The 23,451-nt window shown below is 46.4% G+C and overlaps 2 protein-coding genes across 6 annotated transcripts in view; one reads left to right on the top strand and one right to left on the bottom strand.

Annotated features, from left to right (window-relative positions):
- Positions 1 to 7,034: 7,034 nt before the first annotated feature.
- Positions 7,035 to 12,694, top strand: c4h11orf98 (chromosome 4 C11orf98 homolog). The gene is made up of 4 exons (XM_078566430.1): positions 7,035 to 7,119; positions 8,205 to 8,329; positions 10,330 to 10,427; positions 12,319 to 12,694. The coding sequence occupies exons 1-4, from the start codon at positions 7,084 to 7,086 to the stop codon at positions 12,450 to 12,452; spliced, it is 393 nt and encodes a 130-aa protein (XP_078422556.1). The 5' UTR covers positions 7,035 to 7,083; the 3' UTR covers positions 12,453 to 12,694.
- Positions 12,695 to 16,233: 3,539 nt separating this feature from the next.
- Positions 16,234 to 23,451, bottom strand: part of kifc1 (kinesin family member C1) — a 29,895-nt gene continuing 22,677 nt past the window's right edge. For all 5 annotated transcript variants that reach the window (XM_078566425.1, XM_078566426.1, XM_078566428.1 and 2 more), the window contains 4 exons: positions 22,763 to 22,902; positions 22,098 to 22,171; positions 17,728 to 17,803; positions 16,234 to 17,185 (listed from right to left, as the gene is read on the bottom strand). In XM_078566425.1, coding sequence (XP_078422551.1) covers positions 17,141 to 17,185; positions 17,728 to 17,803; positions 22,098 to 22,171; positions 22,763 to 22,902 — 335 coding nt within the window. In that variant the 3' untranslated portion in view covers positions 16,234 to 17,140. The remainder of the gene's footprint in view (positions 17,186 to 17,727; positions 17,804 to 22,097; positions 22,172 to 22,762; positions 22,903 to 23,451) is intronic.

Raw genomic sequence — 23,451 nt, 5'->3', positions numbered from 1 at the left:
GGGTAAGTAATTGAGGGTCTGCTGCACTATTGGAGGGTCAGTAATTGAGGGTGTGCTGCACTATTGGAGGGTCAGTAATTGAGGGTGTGCTGAACTATTGGAGGGTCAGTAATTGAGGGTGTGCTGCACTATTGGAGGGTCAGTAATTGAGGGTGTGCTGAACTGTTGGAGGGTCAGTAATTGAGGGTGTGCTGCACTATTGGAGGGTCATCAATCGAGGGTGTGCTGAACTGTTGGAGTGTCAGTAATTACGGGTGTGCTGAACTGCTGGAGTGTCAGTTATTGAGGGTGTGCTGCACTATTGGAGTGTCAGTAATTGAGGGTGTGCTGCACTATTGGAGGTCAGTAATTGAGGGTGTGCTGAACTGTTGGAGTGTCAGTAATTGAGGGTGTGCTGCACTATTGGAGTGTCAGTAATTGAGGGTGTGCTGCACTATTGGAGGTCAGTAATTGAGGGTGTGCTGCACTATTGGAGTGTCAGTAATTGAGGGTGTGCTGAACTGTTGGAGGGTCAGTAATTGAGGGTGTGCTGAACTGCTGGAGTGTCAGTAATTGAGGGTGTGCTGAACTGTTGGAGGGTCAGTAATTGAGGGGGTGCTGCACTATTGGAGGTCAGTAATTGAGGATGTGCTGCACTATTGGAGGGTCAGTAATTGAGGCTGTGCTGCACTGTTGGAGGGTCGGTAATTGAGGGTGTGCTGCACTATTGGAGGTCAGTAATTGAGGGTGTGCTGCACTATTGGAGGGTCAGTAATTGAGGGTGTGCTGCACTATTGGAGTGTCAGTAATTGAGGGTGTGCTGCACTATTGGAGGGTCAGTAATTGAGGGTGTGCTGCACTATTGGAGGGTCAGTAATTGAGGGTGTGCTGCACTATTGGAGGGTCAGTAATTGAGGGTGTGCTGCACTATTGAAGGGTCAGTAATTGAGGGTGTGCTGCATTATTGGAGGGTCAGTAATTGAGGGTGTTCTGCACTATTGGAGGGTCAGTAATTGAGGGTGTGCTGCACTATTGGAGGGTCAGTAATTGAGGGTGTGCTGCACTATTGGAGGGTCAGTAATTGAGGGTGTGCTGCACTATTGGAGATGCAGCTGCAGTGTCAGAAGTTTAGTACTAAGTGAACGCTACACTGTTAGGTGAGGCAGTACCGAGGGATCACTGCATTGTCGGCGGGGACTCAGTGTTGTAGCACTGTCCGAGGCACAGAAATGTGGGAGTGCTGCACACTATGGGAGCAGGGCCTCAACCTGCCCTCTCTCTATAATCTCCTCCACACTCACAATCCTCCGGGATATCTTTGCCATTCGGTGCCTTGGTCCCAATCTCTGGAATTCCCTCCCTTCTCTGCTTTTAATTCTTAAATCCTGCCTCTTTGACCAAGCTTTTGGTCCTCTGGCCTAATAACTCCTTATGTGGCATCCAGCTCCAGGTGTTTTATTACTTGGAAGGCGTCATTCCAAAGGAAAGTTGTTGTTAGAAGTTTTCCCTTATGCCATGAGAAACGTGGGAACGGGACGATAGCTCAAGGGGACAATGAGGATACTAAGCAAGCAGGAAAATCACAAATCTTTCGCACCTTAAGAGAGGCCCGAAGGGTAACAGACAAGGTTGATCCAGTTTGTCTACCGCCCACAGGTATGGGTTGTCTTTAGGGAATCGGTGGACGGTGACCAGGAGCAGGAATCCTCGTTGCTTTTCCTATCCCCTAAGCAATGGGGTTTCAGTGTCCAGAACAAAGAGAAAAGGACTTGAGTGTTGCTGGTCTCCATTGGTGATCTCTCCATCCAGACTTGGGGCAGCTGAACGTGCTGAGTTGCTAAAAGGCTCCTGCTGTGAAACAAAAACAGAACATGCTGGGAAAGCTCAGCAGCATCTGTGGAGAGAGAAGCAGGGTGAACGTTTCCAGTCCGTGTGGCTCTTTCCTCAGGAAGGTGAACAAGGCAAAAGGGACAAATACAAATCCTGTGGGAGAGCAGAGAGAGTTTTGCTGAGTCGGGTAGGCGAGTTGCTTGGCTTTGGGTCGCCCTTACCTTTAAAGCTCATGAAATAAAGCGAACACAGCACCTGACAGGTGATATAACGCGGCGCCATGACTCAATCAGGCCCCAGAGCCTCAATGGCCAAATGAAATGGGATCAGGGGCGTCCAACAAAATGGCGCCCACCAACCGTCACATCCACCCCGGCGGCCGCACGCGGTAATCTCGTGTTCATCACATGGGGGTCGGTGCACGTGAGGAACACGAGGTTAGGCCAATCAGAAGTGACGTTGGGAAATCCCTTCACGTCGGTGACTCCACGCTCCTGGGGCGGCTGCACCCTCTGAAGGTGAAGCACGTGACCGAGTTAGGCTCCGCCCCCCCCAGCCGAGGGGTGGAGGGGCCAGTGTACGAGACCATCAGCGGTTCAGCCGATCAGGGGAGTCGAGATCGCTTCACGTGACCGTCCGGAGCTTCGCCAGCCCCAGTGGGTGGGGGCGGGTTCACGTGACCGCCCACGGGGGGCGGAGTTACTTTACATCAACTGTTCAGTTTAGGGGGCGGGGTCACTGCACGTGGTGGGCAGTGGCTCCACCCAGCCAGGCGGTTCCCACTCGTGGACCATCAACGGTTCAACCACTTAGGGGGCGGGATCAGCACACGTGACCATCTGAGTCTCCAACCCCCCCAAGGAGTAGAGTCAACCATTACTGCACGTGCCCAGAACGGTTCAGCCACATGGGGCGGGATCAGTGCACGTGACCGTCAGTGAGGGAGGGAGGGAGGGAGGGAGGGAGGGAGGGGGCACGACACGTAAGCGTCATTGGTTCAGACCAGCGGAGGGGAGGGGTCACCACGTGGCTGCCGTCATTCCACCTGCCAAGGGGCGTGGTTGCTCGACGGGTGCCACCTATCGCTCCGCCCCCCTCCCTCCGACCAATCAAGGGCAGCCGTGCCCTCCTGATTGACAGCTGCAGCAGCCAGTGGTTGGGGGGGGCTGTTGACCAATAGGAGCGGGTGGCTGGCGAAGGCGGGAGATTGAAAATGGGATTAGAATAGTTAGGTACTTGTTTGACTGGCACAGACTCGATGGGCCGAAGGGCCTTTTTCTGTGCTGTAGACCTCTATGACTCTAGGACTGACTGTAAACTGTTGGTCTAGTTCCTTCTTTGCTCCCCCCCCCCTTACTCTGCTGCCCCCAATTTTACCGGTCACTACCAGATGTTCCAGCTCTCTCTCCTAAGTACGTGCCTAAAGAATTATAATTGTCTCTTGGTGATCATCTGCAAAAGTTCTTCCTGAGTGCCTGCTTTCCTCACAACCTCCTTGTGAGTTGTGTGCGTTGTCCAGCTAATCAGCATCATACGTCTCAGAAACCATCTCTGGCACCTTTAAATTATCTTCTATTGTCTATTGTCTTGCTTGTATTCCACCCCCCCCCCCTCAATTAACATCACAAAAAAACGAAATATCTGCTCATTATCACATTGCAGTTTGTGGGAGCTTGCTGTGCACAAATTGGCTGCCATGTTTTCTACATCACAACAGCGACCACACTCACAAAAGTACTTCACTCTCTGAAAAGTGTTTCGGGACGCCCTGCTCGAAAAGGCAAGTCTTCCTTTCTTTATAACAGCAGGAGAAGACCATGTGGTCTCGCAAAGATGCTCTGCCATTTAATAACATCATGGTTCATCCTCTACGCCAACACATCCTTCTTCCAATAACTCTTAATTTCTTAAAAGAGTCCAAAAATATCTCCATCTCAGCCTTCAATATACTCAACCTGCAGCTCTCCGGGGCTGGAGAATTCCAAAAATTCACAATCAATTGGGCGGCGAAATTTCACTGCATCTCAGTCTTGGGTGTGGGGTGCAGGGCACAATTTCAAAACTTGCAGGTGACAATATTATGATCTGTAAGGGGGATAGTGACAGACATCAAGAGGAAAAAGCCAGGCTGGTGGAATGGTGGTCACATGATTAAAGTGATAGATTTTGGTAGGAAGAATGAGGAAAGTCAATATAAACTAAAGTTATAGTTATAAAGTAAAGTTATAAAGTATAAATAAACTATATTCTGAAACAGCTGTAGGAACAGAGGGACCTGGTGTATATGTGTACAAATCGTTACAGGGGGCTGGACAGGTTGAGAAAGTGCTAAATAAGGCATAGAGGGTACTGACTTTTCTAGATAGAGGCATAGAGTGCAAGAGCAAAGAAGTTATGGCAAACCTTTGCAAAACAGTGGTTCAGCCTCAACTGGAATATTGTGTCTAATTCTGGGCACCACACTTTAGGAAGAAACAGAGGGCATTAGACATGGTGCAGAAAAGATTTACGAGATTGCTTCCATGGACTTGAGCTACATAGATTGATGAAGCTGGGGCTGTTCTCCTTAGAGAAGAGAAGGTTGAGAGGAGATTTGATAGAGGTGTTCAAAATCATGACGGGTTTGCACAGGGTAGAGTTTTACAGCACAGAAACAGGCCCTTCGGCCCATCATGTCATGCCGGCCATCAAGCACCTATCTATTCAAATCACGTTTTCCAGCATTTGGCAAGTAGCCCTGTATGCTATGCCGTTTCAAGTGCTCGTCTAAATAGTTCTTGGTAGATAGGGAGAAACAGTTCACATTGGTTGTATCGAGGACCAGAGGGCAAAGGTTTGCAGTAATTGGCAAAAGAAGCAATGGCGACGTGAGGAAAAACTATTTCACACATCGAGTGGTTAGGACCTGGAATGCACTGTCTGAGAGTGTGATGGAGACAGGGTCAATCGAGTGGTTAGGATCTGGAATGCACTGTCTGAGAGTGTGGTGGAGACAGGGTCAATCGAGTGATTAGGATCTGGAATGCACTGTCTGAGAGTGTGGTGGAGACAGGGTCAATCGAGTGGTTAGGGTCTGGAATGCACTGTCTGAGAGTGTGGTGGAGACAGGGTCAATCGAGTGGTTAGGATCTGGAATGCACTCTCTGAGAGTGTGGTGGAGACTGGGACAATCGAGTGGTTAGGATCTGGAATGCACTGTCTGAGAGTATGGTGGAAACAGGGTCAATCGAGTGGTTAGGATCTGGAATGCACTGTCTGAGAGTGTGGTGGAGACAGGGTCAATCGAGTGGTTAGGTTGTGGAATGCACTGTCTGAGAGTGTGGTGGAGACAGGGACAATCGAGTGGTTAGGATCTGGAATGCACTGTCTGAGAGTGTGGTGGAGACAGGGTCAATCAAGTGTTTAGGGTCTGGAATGCACTGTCTGAGAGTGTGGAGGAGACAGGGTCAATCGAATGGTTAGATTCTGGAATGCACTGTCTGAGAGTGTGGTGGAGACTGGGACAATCGATTGGTTAGGATCTGGAATGCACTGTCTGAGAGTGTGGTGGAGACAGGGTCAATCGAGTGGTTAGGATCTGGAATGCACTGTCTGAGAGTGTGGTGGAGACAGGGTCAATCGAGTGGTTAGGATCTGGAATGCACTGTCTGACAGTGTGGTGGAGACATGGTCAATCAAGTGTTTAGGGTCTGGAATGCACTGTCTGAGAGTGTGCTGGAGACAGGGTCAATCAAGTGGTTAGGATCTGGAATGCACCGTCTGAGAGTGTGGTGGAGATTTCAAAAGAGAATTGGATCATTACCTGATAAAAAAACCCCATTGCAGGGCGATGAGGAAAAGATGGGGAGTGGGACTCAGTGGATTGGCTTTGCAGGAAGCCAGAACAGCCACAAAAGGCAAAATGGCCTCCTGTGCTACAATCATTGTATGATTCTATCAATCCCTTTATTATTTTCAACTCCTCAATTGGATCACCCACAAACATCAAAGTGAAACCTGCCTTCAAAATGTAATCCCCAAACTCTGAGGAATTTGCACTGTAGACTCCAGTATATGTTTGATGTACAGTGCCCAGACCTGCACACTGTATTGTTGTGCCCTGACCATGACTGTATATAGCTGAGGTATAAATTGTTTCCCACTATTTTCTGAGGCTGAGTGAGGAACAACACAAGTAACATTCACACCACACAAGTGCGAGGCTGTGACATTCTCCATCAAGAGAGAATCTAACCATCGCCCCTTGATGTTCAATGGCATTATCATCCCTGGATCCCCCACTATCAACACCCTAGGGGTTACCATTTACAAGAAACTGAACTGGACTAGCCATATAAATACTGTGGCTACAAGAGCAGGTCAGAGGATAGGAATCCTGCGGTGAGTAACTCACCTCCTGATTCCCCAAAGCCTGTCCACCATCTACAAGTCACAAATCAGGAGTGTGATGGAATACTCCCCACTTGCCTGGATGAGTGCAGCTCCCACAACACTCAAGAAGCTCAACACCATCCAGGACAAAGCAGCCGCTTGATTGGCACCCCATCCACAAACATTCACTCCCTCCACCACCGACACACAGTAGCAGCAGTGTGTGTACCATCTACAAGATGCACTGCAGGAATTCACCAAGGCTCCTTCGACAGCACCTTCCAAACCCACAACCACTACCATCTAGAAGGACAAGGGCAGCAGATAGATGGGAACACCACCACCTGGAAGTTCCCTCCAAGTCACTCACCACCCTGACTTGGAAATATATCCCCGTTCCTTCACTGTCGCTGGGTCAAAATCTTGGAACTCCTTCCCTAACAGCACTGTGGGTGTACCTACACCACATGGACTGCAGTGGTTCAAGAAGGCAGCTCACCACCACCTTCTCAAGGGGCAATTAGGGATGGGCAATAAATGCTGGCCCAGACAGTGACACCCACATCCTGTGAATGAATAAAAACGACACCACCTGGTGACACTGTGGGGAGGGAATGAATGAATGAGGGGCGATGAAGTGGTCTGACTTGTTCTGGATGGTGTTGAGCTTGTTGTTTCCCTGCTCCCGCCCTGGGCCATCAGGAGGTGAGGGAGAAAAGTCCCAGGCGCCGGCCTGGAACATGGGAGCACAAGGACCTGCACCTCACACCTGACTGAAAGGGGAGGCCATGTCCCTTTAAATATAGGCCCCGCCCCATGGCGTTCCCATTGGCTGTCTGGAGGATGATTGACGTGGTGCGAACGCTTCCACTTCCGGGTGTGGGTGGGACACGTGGAGTGAAGATGGCTCCAGGAGGAAAGATCAACCGACCTAAAACAGTGAGAGAAAGTGGTTAATGGGGACGGCTTTTAAAGTTTACAGAGGCAGCATCACTGGGTCTGTTCCTGTCTCCCAGACACAGATCAGAGCAGAAGCAGCTGGGAGTGAGTGGGATCAGACTGGGTGGGATATTAAAGGGTTCGGGGAGTGAGTGGGATCAGACTGGGTGGGATATTAAAGGGTTCGGGGAGTGAGTGGGATCAGACTGGGTGGGATATTAAAGGGTTCGGGGAGTGAGTGGGATCAGACTGGGTGGGATATTAAAGGGTTTGGGGAGTGAGTGGGATCAGACTGGGTGGGATATTAAAGGGTTCGGGGAGTGAGTGGGATCAGACTGGGTGGGATATTAAAGGGTTTGGGGAGTGAGTGGGATCAGACTGGGTGGGATATTAAAGGGTTTGGGGAGTGAGTGGGATTAGACTGGGTGGGATATTAAAGGGTTTGGGGAGTGAGTGGGATCAGACTGGGTGGGATATTAAAGGGTTTGGGGAGTGAGTGGGATTAGACTGGGTGGGATATTAAAGGGTTTGGGGAGTGAGTGGGATCAGACTGGGTGGGATATTAAAGGGTTTGGGGAGTGAGTGGGATTAGACTGGGTGGGATATTAAAGGGTTCGGGGAGTGAGTGGGATCAGACTGGGTGGGATATTAAAGGGTTTGGGGAGTGAGTGGGATCAGACTGGGTGGGATATTAAAGGGTTTGGGGAGTGAGTGGGATCAGACTGGGTGGGATATTAAAGGGTTTGGGGAGTGAGTGGGATCAGACTGGGTGGGATATTAAAGGGTTCGGGGAGTGAGTGGGATCAGACTGGGTGGGATATTAAAGGGTTTGGGGAGTGAGTGGGATCAGACTGGGTGGGATATTAAAGGGTTTGGGGAGTGAGTGGGATCAGACTGGGTGGGATATTAAAGGGTTCGGGGAGTGAGTGGGATCAGACTGGGTGGGATATTAAGGGTTTGGGGAGTGAGTGGTATTAGACAAGGTCGGATATTAAAGCAGTCAAGGTATGTTACTTTTGAATCATTAACTTTGTTCATGTTTCACTACGTTTCACCCGCCTGCCTCTCCTCCCTTATGATTGCAGGAATTACAGAGAAATCTGTTCAAGAGACGGAGAGTTTTGAGGAAAGAGAAAAGGAAAAAGCATCTGATTGTGGGCGCGGTGATTGATGAGGGACTGATCACCGCCCATCACCTGAAGAAGCGATGGTGAGAAAGTGTGGCTAGACCTCAATGGGACCTGCCTTCCCTGATTTGCCCAGCGATCTGGTCAGTGCCCTCTTTAACGGAGAGTGTGCCATGAGTCAAGTGTGTCTCGGTTTGTTCTGCAATGTGTGGACGGTGGTCAATCAGTGGTCTTTGACTGAGTAGTGATCACAGTGGGTGCTCTCAGATCTCCCGTGGAGCTGCTGAAGGTAAATCGGGAGGATTTGATGATTTCCAGGGACCGGGATCATCTGTAACACAATTATGTAGCTAAGGAGTGTGACCTGGCCTATCCCTTTAAGGACATACGGTCTTGTTACTTTAAATAAGCTGAGGCCGAGTTCTATGGAAGCGCTTGGTTACGTGCTGAGGTGGATGAAGAGATATTTTCTGTTCTTGGAGCTGTTTCCTTGCCCGTTCGGCATGATGCTGCCTGAGACTGGTGGGCCATGCCTCATTTCACAGAGCTCAACTCCAGGGGGTGGTGAAAGGTGATGAAGGAAAGCCGGCTGCCTGAGAGACACATTTGCAATGTCATCAGAGTGTCGGCTCTCAGCTTGTGCTGGATTTTCACAGTGAAACTCCGCCAACACACTACAAGTGACAGAATAATGGAAACGGGTTTTAGCTAATGGGTGGGGTTTGCATTCATCTGTCTGACCACGAGGTGACTATGTGTTGTCCATGGGGGGGCGGAGGGATTCTTGCCCTTGCCCCAGGGAGAGATGGGGTTAATTATACGGGTTTGTGCTCCCCTGACTAACACCCCCCTCCTCCTCCTGCCCCCGCTCTTAGTAACTGATTGGAGTTAAATTTAAGAGTTTGTGAGGGGGTCTTAGAGCAATTACTGTCGTGTTATTGGCTGAAATCTCAGTGCCCTTGCTTTCCAGAGAGATAGGGAGAGCATCCTTAAAACCAGCTGCCAGTAACCCAACATGCACCAAGTCTGTTCACCTGAACAGCCCTGTGCTCGCAGACAGACGTTGGCTCCTGGCCTGGCCATGTCTTGATTTTAAAATTTACAACCTTGTTTTCAAATCCTTCTTTGCCCTACCCTTCGCTATCTCTGCAACCTCCTCCAACCCCCACAGACACCTGCGGTCCTCCTTAGCTGGCCTCCAGCTTTCTGATTTTAATCACTCTTCTCTTGGTCACTGTGCCTTTAGCTGCCCGGGTCCTGAGCTCTGGGATTCCCTCTCTAGACCTCTCTGCCTTCCTCGTTATCTGCTGCTTAATACCTAGATCTTTAAGCAAATTAAAATTATTTATACAGCTCTTTTTGCTGGCAGTTTCAAAGTGCCATACAGCCAATCAAGTACATTTGAAGTGTAGTCACTGTTGTAATGTAGGCAACACAGAAGCCAATTTGCACACAGCAAGCTCCACAAAGAGCAATGTGATAATGACCAGATAAAAACAGAAAATGCTGGAAATACTCAGCAGGTCAGGCAGTATCTGTGGCGAGAAACAGAGTTAATGTTTCAGGTAGACGACCCTTCAGATTTCTGGCATATTTTGCTTTTATTTTAATGGCCAGGTAATCTGGGTTTTTATTTTTGGGATGTTAATAAGACGGATAAATATTGGCCAGGGCAGTGGGGTTAACTCTCCTGCTGTTCTCCAAAATAGTGCCATGGACTCTTTCACATGCACCTGAGAGGCCTGACGGAGTCTCGGTCAGACGTCTCATCCGAAAGGTGGCACCTCCAACAGTGCAGCACTCCCTCAGTACTGCATTAGAAGTGTCAGCCTTGATTTTTGTGCTCTAGTCCTGGAGTGAGACTTAAACTGGAACTTGGTGACTCTGAGGCGGGAGTGCTTACTACGGAGGCGTGGTTGACACTAATTCCCCCTTCTTTGGAGATGATTATTCTGTCTTATTCCACTCGTGTGGTGAGATGTTTGTGTTAGTTAATGGCACGTGGAGCCACGTTTCAGTTCTGTGCATGCTCCGCCGTTGCGAATATTCACTGCTCAGTAATACTGTTTCTCATTGTTTGTAGCTCGAGTAAGAGGGCGAATATCACACTCTCGGGGAAGAAGAAGAGGAAATTACAGAAACAGATTCAGCACAGTCAGAGGGAGCGATCCGTCATGGATGGTATGGTTATAATATCCCTGCGGCTCCCTTTCCACCTCCCTTTCCACCTCTCAGTCCTCCGGTATCCCCTTCTTCTACAGAAGGTGGCAGAAATATTTTCACACAAACTTGCATCTTGCTGGAAATAAAAACAGATAATGCTGGAAACATTCAGCACCTCAGGGAGCATCTCGGGAGAGACAGTTAAGCAGTCACGGGTTTAAGAACTGGAAGACGAATGGTCATTGACCTGAATAATTAACTCCCTCTCTTTGGGGTGCAGGAGCAGAAGGATATGGATGTCTATGTGCATAAATCATTCAAGGTGGCAGGACAGGTGTGTTAGTAAAACATATGGTTTAAAGTGGAGATGAGAATTTTTTTTTCTCTGAGGGTCGTTAGTCTGTGGAATTCTCTTCCCCAGAGAGCACTGGGGGCTGGGTCATTGAATATATTCAAGGCTGAGTTAGACACATTTTTGATTGACAAGGGAGTCAAGGGTTATGGGGGCAGGCAGGAAAGTGGAGTTGAGACAATCAGATCAGCCATGATCTTATTGGTTAGGATCTGGGATTTACTGCTTGAGAGTATGGTGGAGCAGGCTTGAAGGGCTGAATGGCCTTTCCCTGCTCCTAAGTCCTATGTTTCTGTGGCATCCCAGGCTTTATAACAGGGGCATAGATTATAAGAACAAGGAAGCTATGTTAAACTTGTACAGAAAACTGGTTCGGCTTCAACTGGAATATTGTGTCTAGTTGTGGGTACCACTTCAGGAAGGATGTGAAGGCATTGGAGAGAGTACAGAAAAGATTCACGAAAATGGTTTCAGAGATGAGGAATTTCAGTTACGTAGATAGATTGGAGAAGTTGGGACTGTTTTCCTTGGAGAAGAGGAGATTTGATAGAGATATTCAAAATCATGAAGGGACTGGACAGAGTAGATCAGGAGAAACTGTTCACATCGGTGGAAGGATCGAGAAGCAGAGGGCACAGATTGAAGGTAATTGGCATAAGAAGCAATGGAGATATGAGAAGAAACCTTTTCACTCAGAGTGGTTGGAATCTGAAATGTAATACCTGAGTGTGGTGGAGGCAGGTTCAATTGAGGCATTCAGGAGTTAATCTGAAAAGGAAGAATGTGCAGGGCTACAGGGAGAGTGCAGAGGAGTGGCACTAGGTGAACTGCTTCTTCGGAGAGCCAGCACAGACACAATGGGCCAAATGGCCTCCTTCTGAGCTGTAACCATTCTGTGATTGTGAGGTGCTGCCTGATGAGCTGTGTTTTCCAGCGTCCATTGTATTTGGCTTGTACACAACCATTTGCCTGTAGTCCTTCAAGCAAATGGAGGGGGCGTGGTGATGGCTGATCCTGTACTACCGATTGAAATCATTTTTTACAATATTCTCTTTTTGTGTTTTTTATTCTTTGGTGTGATGTAAGCGTTGCTGGAGCAGCATTTGTTGCCCATCTGTAAATGCAGGTTGCTAATCGTGGCATTCCACTAATCTCTCTCTGGTAACTGAAATTCCTCAGGTAGTCAGAAAGTCATCATTATCCTGCTAGATCAATCCAGCTGCCTTCGTCCTGAGTCCAGTCTCCGTGCCCCCAACCATTCACTCAGGTTGTCTCACCTCACACCCTACATACTCCCTCTCCTCCTCCAGTGCCCTACTTTGGGGAGAGTGTTCAACTGCCGTATTCCACTCTGGTGCTCCTGGCCTTGACCTCTTCACCCTTTCCTGATCTTGCCACCTGGTACAGTTCAGAAATTCTTTCATTCAGCACCAGCCTCGCCCAACTCTTCACTCCCACTCTCTCTCTGCTTCCACATCCATTCCTCCATTTGGAGTCATTTACAGATGAGCATTTTGAACAGGACGACAAAACTTGCTTTCTCTTTCGTGTCTCCAGTTGAACCTGCCCCACCGAAGATAAAGCCAACGGACAGCATGGAGATGGATAGAGGAGGCAGCAAGAAGAGGACAGGAGGGAAGGTGGTGAATGTTGAAATGAAAGATGAAGAAATGTTGGAGCAGTCTGGTTGAAAAGAACAAGGGCGCTTTGAAGGCAGTTTTGAAGCCCAGGGCTCAAACAGAGTTTGGGGATGGCGATCCAAAAGGATCCTTCAAGATCTACTGTTGTGGTGTGACTATTGCCGCTATCCACTGCCTGGCTCCATAGAGATTTCCTTGTCTTTGCTCTTCTGAATTTGTCAAGTTACCATTTGTCTGATTGAGTGCACATAGATTACTTTAACTGGAAATAAAGAGATGATTAATTGATGACACTAAGTTATCATTGCTGCCCCATTATTGTTGAGGTTACATGCTAGTACAGAACTTGAATATTGCTGTTAAGAGAGACATGTTGCCGAAGCTTTTCATCTTGCACTCATCAGGACAAACTCAAGAATACCAAATTTCAAAAGATCATGATTTATACTACAGGAGAAAAGGGTGCTGATTGGTTGGCAAGTCGACTCTGATTGGCCAAGGCATTGCTATGGAGTAAGCAACAGAGAAGTATAGGCTCCCCAAGCAATTTTAAAAAAGGTGCAAGGCTTCAACATTTTCCTTTTGTTTACATGTTTGTCACTTCTAGCAAGCATAAATGGGCCATTTTACAAGCTCTTCTGATTATCTTAAATTGATTTGTTAGTGTAGTTATTGGTGCACTCAGGATTGTTCAGCAAGTGCTGCCCAACGATAGAATCAGTTCTCAACCGGATATTTTGTTTTGGGTTTTGCTAGCATGGGCTGGTTGAGTACGGTGTGTAATCTAGTTGGACAAATAGCTTCGTCAACATGTCTCTTTTCAGTAATATTACTGAGGTTCCTGGAAGGAATGTTGCTTTGCATCCTACTCACTTCAGGTATAATTACATATTACGTAGGTGGTCATTTGGATGTGCTACAAATCAAAGGTGGCCCAGTGGCGAGTATAGACTGACCCTGTTCTACTGAGAGCAGCAGATAGGATTGCCTTTATTTGGTCCTGGATGTGGGTATTGCTGGCAAGGCCACCCTTGGAGATGGTGTTGGTGAGCTGTTGTTGGTGAGATGTTACCTTCAACTGTTGTCATCATTGTGGGGAATGTACTCCCAGTGCTGCTTGGTAGGCAGTTTGACCCAATGATACTTCTGCAAATTAGGATGGTGTGGGAACACTGTCAAAGGAGCTTCAATGAATTACTGCAGCCATGGTGCAATGGTGGTGAAGGGAGTGAGTGTTCAAGGTGGTAGATAATGTAACAAATGTCTTGGATGGTGTTGAATCTTCCAGGCAAGTTGAAAGTATTCCATTACTCCTGGCTTGGAGAGCAGTTGCTACACATTACCCAGCCTCTGACCTGTTCTTGTATCCAGCTTTGTGGTTGGTTCAGTTAGGTTTCTGGTCACCCATGCCCCCTGCAGAGGTAATGTCACTGAATTTTAAGGGGAGGTAGTTGTATTCTCTCTCATTAGAGATAGTCATTCCCTGGCACTAGTGTGGCGTGAATGTTACTTGTCACTTAACACCTCAGGTCTTACTGCATCAGCACAGACTGCTTTAACACTTGACAAATTACAAATGGTACCGAACAGTACCATTTATCAGTGAATATCCCTCTTCTGACCTTATGGCAGGTTATTGATGAAGCAGCTGAAGATGGCTCGGTCTAGGACACTACCCTAAGGAACAATGTCCTGGGACTGAGATGACTGACTTCCAACAGCCACAACCATTTTACTTTGTACTAGAAATGACTCCAACCTGTGGAGAGTTTTTGCTCCAGGTCCCATTGACTTCAATCTAATCACCTCCCCATGACATTCAATGGCATTACTAATGCTGAATCCCCCACGATCAACATCCTGTGGTGGTGGTGGGTGGGGGTTAACAGACCAGAAACTGAACTGGACCAGCCACTGTGGCTGCAAGAGCAGGTGTCAGAGGCTGGGAATTCTTCAGAGTAACTCACCTCCTGACTCCCCAAAACCTGTCCACCATCTATAAAGCACAAGTCAGGAGTGTAATGGAATACTCTTCACTTTCCTGCATGAGTGCAGCTCCAACAATCAAGTTCGACACCTTGCAGGACAAAGCAGCCTGCTTGACTGACACCCCATCCACCACCTTAAACTCCACTCCCTCCACCACTGACACACTGTACCATCTACAAGATGTACTACAGCAATTCACCAAGGTTCCTTCAACAGTACCTTCCAAACTTGCGACCTCCATCGCCTGGAAGGACAAGGGCAGCAGATAGATGGGAACACCACCACCTGGAAGTTCCCCTCGAAGTCACTTACCATCCTGACTTGGAAATATATCACCGTTCCCTCACTGTCACTGGGTTAAAATCCTGGAACCTTCTCCCTAACAGTACTGTGGGTGTACCTACACCACATGGACTGCAGTGGTTCAAGGCAACAACTCACCACTACCTTCTCAAGGGCAACTAGGGGTTGCTGGCCTAGCCAGCAATGCCCACATCCCACAAATGAATATAATTTAAAAAAAAGTGCTCCTTGATACCATACTTAGTCAAATGCTGCCTTAGTGTCAAGGGCAGGCACTCTCATCTGACCTCTGCAATTCCAGTTTTTCCCATGTTTGGACCAAGACTGTCATCAGGATTAGAGTTGAATGGTCCTGGCAGAATCGAAACTGGGCATTTATGAACAGGTTGTTTTTGTTTCCCCACAGTATATTTATTATGGTGTTACCTCAAAGGTGAACACAGGTTTCATAATTCTTCTGTCTTTATCTTTTAAAATAATGCACACATTTACATAACTCTTAGGCTTGAAGGAATGGTCCATCAATTCAGGGCCAGTCTTCTGCTGAGTAAATGTTACTTAATAGCACTGTTAACAAATCCTTCTATGAATGTGGCTGATTAATTGTTGCCCTATCACTCTTAATTTTTTGGGGAGACATTAGGGATGATATGGGACACCCCAGTGAGACAGGACAGAAACCTACCCTACAAGGAGGAAACGACTAAAAATGAAAAGGTGTAATCAATGTGACAGCAGCTTACAATTAAACCTATACTGAGTTATCAGTCAATTGTACAATAAATATCCTGTAATGTCCAGGTTTGGAGAATCTGACTTACTAGTGGACATCATGTTATATGCTTCTCCAGGGACAAGCAGGAAGACCAACCCTCCTCTTGGATCCCATGCACCCTGGACTTTTAAAAATTATTTCAGGGGATGTGGGTGTCACCAGCAAGGCCAGCATTTATTGCCCATCCCTAATTGCCCTTGAGGTGGTGGTGAGCTGCCTTCTTGAACTACTGCTGTCCATGTGGTGTAGGTACACCCACAGTGCTGTTAGGGAGGGAGTTCCAGGATTTTGACCCAGCGACAGTGAAGGAACAGTGATATATTTCCAAGTCAGGATGGTGTGGGTGGTGTTCCCATGCATTTGCTGCCCTTGTCCTTCTAGGTGGACAAGGTCACAGGTTTGGAAGAACCATGGCAAGTTTCTGTAATGTATCTTGTATGTGGTATATTCTGCTGCTACTATGAACTGGTGGTGGAAGGAGTTAATGTTTGAGATGGTGGATGGGGTACTGATTGTATTGATCTTTGAGTGTTGTTGGAGCTGTACACATTCAAGCAAGTGGAGAGCATTCCATCACACTCCAGACTTGTCTCTGTGCCTTGCAGCTGATGGACAGGCTTTGGGGTGACAGGAGGTGAGTTACTCATCACAGAATTCCCAGCCTCTGACTTGGTCTATCCTCCACCCTGGCTGTTTATTTGCCTAGCCCAGAAACAGGCTGTGGCTTGGGGCGATGATCTAAAAATGATCCTGGGACAATCCAAGTAAGTTTGCTGATGGGACAATATAACTTTATTAGCATCTTCTGAAAATGTAACTTGTTGAACACAATGTTTACAGAGTCTTGAAATAGTTAAAATTGGTTTCCTCTTGCAGCACAATTTTTTTCAGTGACATTTCATGCCATACATTGAGGGTCATCCATAGCACAAAGCACTGTACCAATGCAGCATACTATGGAGGAACTTGGTTCAATACCGAGTGTGACAGCTGAAGAACAAACATGAATAAATATTGCAGCCTTTAAAAAAAATTTACTGTTTACAAATACAAAGAAAGAAAAAGCAAAACATGTTAAAATCAATCATTGATGTACACAGCAGGATCTCAAAAGATGGACTGAAGCTAAACACACTTGGCTGAACACAACATTCAACAATGGCCATCTTCAGCAAGATTACAGGCAACAATACATGTTTAAAATCACCGTCATTTTTTTTGGTTAAAAATAAATTCACCCTCTATAAATGAGAAGCACCAATTCCCACATGGTGCCCTCCAAAATATAGGTCAACTGGATTGGTCCAAAGGTGCCTCAAGTCCATTCAGGTGGGCAGATAAAACATCGGGGAGAGGACACCTGTACAGGTATAGATGCTGCTAAAGGACCATAAACAAGTGTCACCTCCTCCGGGACACTGTTACCGTAATCAGACCACCAATAGGGATTCAGTCCTTCTCATCCATTAAAAAGAGATATCCTACACTATATTTCTAAATATATAGAAAAGCAGGTTTATACCAAATTTGCAACTTTTAAACACATTTAATCTGGTGACTGATTCTGCATCTTACATTTGAAGTTGTGCATTTTAAAAAAGGCAGATTTGATGAATACTTGGAATGACATTATTTACAGTTTTTGGCTGAGAGACCATACAGCTGTGGTTAACTATTTCCGATTCAACTGTGCCGTCCCAATCACACACTCATTCACCTGAAAGAGAACATCCAGTTTAGCAAGCTCAACAGAGTTAGCATCAAAAAGTGATTCTCCCACCCCACACAACTGAACTACCGGTATTTACTGAGGAAATAATTCCCAGTGTAATTGGTGTGCTGAGGTTGGGTGACACAAACAGCCTGTACCGTGTCAAACCTCAAGTGACAAGCACATATTTATTGATCCATGCCAGTTCGGTAGAGCTTTGGACATGCATTGCTAGGTGAAAGTAAACCCAAGCATTAACCATGGTCCTTTGGTAGTCAAGCTTTTCTGGCCTCAAGGATAAAGGAAAAAAGAACAGGCTATTCAGATATTGCACAAAGGATGATAGCAAAACAAGAGATTCATCAGTTATGGAATTAACAATTCTTCTGTTACAGATAACCAGCTCATGAATGGCCACCTTGTGAGCTTTGTCCCTACTGAACTCTTGCATTAATCTCGGTATCCTATAATCTCGGTGTCCTATATAGAAAACACTAGCTACCAGTTTCTGCAACGTGAAATATTAAACCATTGAATTCTCAACATACCTTACTGGCAAAGCGCAAAGAATTGAGTGACTCACTGAAGTTCTCCTCCAAAGGAGAAACATTCACAAACATCAGCCTGCAAAAGAAAAGGTTTTCAATCAAAAACAACCCACAAGGCAGATAAATGGAATAGCATTGTTCAGAGTGGAGATCACAAGAGTAAGCCATTCAGCCTATCAAGCCTGCTCCCCATTCTATAAGGCCTGATGTAGTCTGAGCTCCACTTTCCTGTCTGTTCCCCCATAACTGACAACTCCATTAGCATTCAAAATTCTATCTAACTCAGTCTTGAATATATTCAATGACCCAGCCTCCACTGCTCACTGGGGGAGAGAATTACCAACACTAACAACCCTTAGAATAAATTTCTCATCTGTCTTAAATGGGAGACGCCGTTTTAAACTGTGCTCTAATTTCTAGATTATCCCATGAGTGCGAACATTCTCAGCATCTCTCCTGTCAAGCCTCCTCAGAATCTTGTATATTTCAGTAAGATCACCTCTCATATTCTTCTAAACTCTGATAAGTACAGGCAACCTTTCCTCATTAGACAAACCCCTTCATCCCAGGAATCAGCCGAGTGAACCTTCTCTGAACTGTTTCCAATGCAAGTATATCCTTCCATAATGAGACCAAAACTGTATGCAGTACTCTAGCTGCAGTCTCACCAATGTCCTGTATATTTGTTGCAAAACTTTGACTTCTATATTTATCCCACTTGCAATAAAGGCTAACATCGTATTTGCCTTCCTAATTACTTGCTGTATTTACATACTAACTTTTTGTGATTCTTGTACCAGGACACCCAGATCCCTCTGTACCACAACATTCTGCAGTCGCTCTCCATTTAAATAATACTGTTTTATTCTTCCTGCCAAAATGGATAACCTCAAATTTTATACTCCATCTGCCAAATTTTTGCCCACTCACTGAACCTATCTCCCTTTGCAGACTCTTTGTATCCTCCTCACAACTTGCTTTCCTACCTATCTCTACATCAGCAGCAAATTTGGCTACAATACAGTTGATTCTCTTCACCTGAGTCATTAATATAGATCATAAATAGCTGAGACCCCAGCACAGATCCCAGAGGCACTTCACTTGTCAGTTTGCCATCCTGAAAATGACCCATAGTTAGTCAATCCTCTATCCCTGCTGATAATCACCCCCAACACCATGAGCTCTTACCTTGCACAGTAGCCTTTTATGTAGCACCTTCTTGAATGTCTTTTGGAAATCCAAATACATTACATCTACTGGTTCCCCTTTATCCACTCTGCTTGTTACATCCTCAAAGAACACTAATAAGTTTGTCCCTCTCCCTGTTGACTCTGCCCGATTGTATTCACAGAATCACAGAGTTAAGAAGAGGCCCTTCGGCCCATCGAGTCAGCACCGACACGTGAGAAACACCTGACCTACCTACCTAATCCCATTTACCAGCACTTGGCCCATAGCCTTGAATGTTATGACGTGCCAAGTGCTCATCCAGGTACTTCTTAAAGGATGTGAGGCAACCCGCCTCCACCACCCTCCCAGGCAGTGCATTCCAGACCATCACCGCCCTCTGGGTAAAAAATGTTTTTCCTCACATCCCCCCTAAACCTCCTGCCTCTCACCTTGAACTTATGCCTCCTTGTGACTGACCCTTCAACTAAGGGGAACAGCTGATCCCTATCCACCCTCAATCTTGTACACCTCGATCAGGTCGCCCCTCAGTCTTCTCTACTCCAACGAAAACAACCCAAGTCTATCCAACCTCTCTTCATAACTGAAATGTTTCATCCCAGGCAAAACTCCTCTGCACCCCGTCCAGTGCAATCACATCCTTCCTATAATGTGGCAACCAGAACTGCACACACTACTCCAGCTGTGGCCTCACCAAGGTTCTATACAACTCCAACATGACCTCCCTACTTTTGTAATCTATGCCTCGCTTTATAAAGGCAAGTGTCCCATATGCCTTTTTCACCACCCCACTAACATGCCCCACCACCTTCAGAGATCTATGTACACACACGCCAAGGTCCCTTTGTTCCTCAGTACTTCCTAGTGTCATGCCGTTCATTGAATACTTCCTTGTCAAATTACTCCTTCCAAAGTGTATCACCTCACACTTTTCAGGGTTAAATTCCATCTGCCACTTATCTGCCCATTTGACCATCCCGTCTATATCTTCCTGTAGCCCAAGACACTCAACCTCACTGTTAACCACCTGGCCAATCTTTGTGTCATCTGCAAACTTACAAATCCTACCCCACACATAGTCATCGATGTCGTTTATATAAATGATGAATAATAGGAGACCCAGCACAGATCCCTGTGGTACGCCACTGGACACTGGCTTCCAGTCACTAAAACATCCTTCTGTCATCACCCTCTGCCTCCTACAACTAAGCCAATTTTGAATCCACCTTATCAAATTACCCTGTATCCCATGTGCATTTGCCTTCTTTATAAGTCTCCCACGTGGGACCTTGTCAAAGGCTTTGCTGAAATCCATATAAACTACATCAACTGCACTACCCTCATCTACACACCTGGTCACCTCCTCAAAAAATTCAATCAAATTTGTTAGGCATGACCTCCCTCTGACAAAGCCATCCTGACTATCCCTGATCAAACTTTGACCTTTCCAAGTCGAGATAGATTCTGCTTCAGAATTTTCTCCAGTGGTTCCCAACCACTAACGTGAGACTCACTGGTCTGTAGTGCCCTGGCTTATCTCTACAACCCCTCTTAAATAGCGGAACCACATTAGCTGTTCTCCAGTCCTCCGACACATCCCCCCGTGGCAAGAGAGGAATTAAAAATTTGGGTCAGAGCCCCTGCGATCTCCTCTCTTGCCTCCCTCAGCAGTCTGGGACACAAATCATCCAGACCTGGTGATTTGTCCACTTTTAAGCCAACCAACGCCTCCAATACCTTGTCACTCCCAATATCAATTTGCTTAAGAACCTTGCAGTCTCTCTCCCAGAGTTCCATATCTTCTTCCTCACTCTCTTGGATGAGGACGGATGTGAAGTATTCATACAACACTCTACCGATGTCCTCTGGCTCCACCCATAGATTGCCCCCTTGGTCCCTACTCTTTCCCTGGTTATCCTCTTCTCATTGATATACTTATAGAATATCTTGGGATTTTCCCTATTTTACCAGCCAGAGCTTTCTCATATCCCTTCTTTGCTCTCCTAATTGCTTTCTTAAACTCCACCCTGTACTTTCTGTACTCCACTAATGCCCCCACTGATTTGCTCCCCTTGTACCTGCTAAAAGCCTCTTTTCCTTCTCATCGTATCCTGAATATCTCTGGTCATCCATGGTTCTCTGGGCTTGTTACTCCTTCCTATCACCCTGAAAGGAACATGTTGAGCCTGTACCCTCTCCATTTCCTCTTTGAACGCCCCCCACTGCTCCTCTGTAGATTTGCCCACAAGTAGCTGTTCCCAGTCTACCTTGGCTAGATACTGCCTTATTTTACTAAAATCCACTCTCCCCAATCCAAAACATATTTTTGCAACTTGTCTATTTCTTTGTCCATAACAAGCTTAAATTGTACCATGTTGTGGTCGCTATCACTAAAATGCTCCCCCACCACCACCTCAGCCACCTGTCCGGCTTCATTCCCCAGAATTAGGTCCAGCACTGCGCCGTCCCTTGTTGGACCCTCTACATATTGACCTAAAAAGTTCTCCTATACACATTTCAAGAAAACACTCCATCCAAGCCCTCAACACTATGTCTATCCCAATTAATGTTGGGAAAGTTGAAATCACCTAATATAATTACCCTATTGTTATTGTTTTTACACACCTCCACAAATTGTGCACATATTTGCTCCTCAGTTTCCCGCTGACTATCTGGGGGTCTATAATAAACACCTAACAATGTGGCTGCCCCTTTTTTATGCCTAAGCTCTACCCACAAAGCTTCATTCGATGCCCCCTCCAAGATATCATCTCTCCTTACTGCAGTAACTGACTCCTTAACTAACAAAGCAACGCCTCCTCCTCTCTTACCCCCCTCCCTTGTCTCGCCTGAAGATTCTATATCCCGGAATGTTGAGCTGCCAATCCTGCTACTCCCTCAACCACGTCTCAGTGATGGCTACTTTCTCACAATTCCATGTGTCAATCCTCACCCTTAACTCATCCATTTTACCTGTAATACTCCTGGCATTAAAGTAGAGGCCATCCAACCTTGCCCTACTCCCTTGAAACTTAATGCAGCTGTACTCCCTCTTATTATTTTCTAATTATTTACTACTTCCTTCATATTGGATTCTAACATTTTCCCAATGACAGACCTAACTGGCCTAGTTTCCTGCCTTCTGTCTCCCACCTTTCTTGAATAGTGGTGTTACAGCTTACGTCTTTGAATTGCCTCCGAGGCTATTCTGAAGCAGGTAGGTCAGTTTGCTGTTCCGATAAGGGATGTGGGATTCCTAGAAAATACAAGAACTCTTTAGTGACGAGAGATTTCAGAAAATAACCTCAACCAATTTAGCCCTGGCCTACTCCAGAGATTTGAGTATCAAAATCCAGGTCGACACTCTGGTGCTATACTGAGGGAGTTTTAAAAAAAATTCATTCATGGGATGTGGGCGTCGCTGGCTAGACCAACATTTATTGCCCATCCCTAATTGTCCTCGAGAAGGTGGTGGTGAGCTGCCTTCTTGAACCACTGCAGTCTATGTGGTGTAGGTACACCCACAGTGTTATTAGGGAGGGAGTTCCAGGGTTTTGATCCAGGTAGGAACACCGTGACAGCACAGTATTTAAAGCCACTGGTGAGTTGATACAAAGTAGCCGTGTTTACTGACCCACCATTGAAAATCCATACGTGGAGAAAATGATAAACACATACAATGACCTATTTGAATTATTGGTGAGTGGGGTACAAATGGAATACTCAAGATCTCCACTGGGACTGAGGGGACACATAGGAAGTACAGAGGAACATAAACATTTGCTTCAATTTTAACCTGACTAAAACGGAGAGGTTGTCCTGTTTCACCTCTTATGCTGCATCTTACCTTGTTTGACAGTGACATGATGACATGCCCAAGGCAGGAAAGGCTGGTGTTGATTGCCTGTGCCTCCCGTAAACGATCACCCTTTGAGTGGGATTTGTCCAGGCGCTCACTACCTGCTAGGTCCACTAGACTTAAGGTTGCTAAGAAAAAACAAGCATTAGCAGAAGCAAGGTTACAGCACAGGACTGAAAAATATTAAAGCTTGCTAGGGGAAGGCTGGTTTAGAATCTGTAAAGGAGAGGACAACAAGACAATGTCACAATCTCAGTCATAAATGGATTAATAACTATGTGCCTCTTGAAGGGGGCAGCAAAAGCCACCATAGCATTTTTGAAATTACAGTGCTGTTTCTCAAACTGTGAAGTTGGAAGAGGTCTAACTTCAGTGGGATAGTGGAGATCTAGCTAGGGCCAAAAGGAACCAAGACTAAGAAAAACTAATGGAACAGTGGGTGATCTTTAGGGAGATGTTTCAGGACACAGGCTAGGTTACATTCCAACAAGGGAGAAAAGGTAGGGTAACCAAAACCAGGGTTTTTTGGAGGACTAGGGAGACAGAGAATATGAAGCAAAAAAACCCCAAAAACAACAAAAGGTGCAGAATCAGGCCAAATAGAATAATTTGAAAGGGGTTGTGAAGAGGAAAATAAGCCTGGCAAAGAGAGAAAATGAGAATAGAATGGCAATTAA

The sequence above is a fragment of the Cetorhinus maximus genome, chromosome 21 (genome assembly GCF_964194155.1).
Source record: "Cetorhinus maximus chromosome 21, sCetMax3.hap1.1, whole genome shotgun sequence".
Lineage (NCBI taxonomy): Eukaryota > Metazoa > Chordata > Chondrichthyes > Lamniformes > Cetorhinidae > Cetorhinus > Cetorhinus maximus.
The sequence above is the reverse complement of the archived record's forward strand: the minus strand, read 5'-3'. Positions and strand labels throughout refer to the sequence as shown.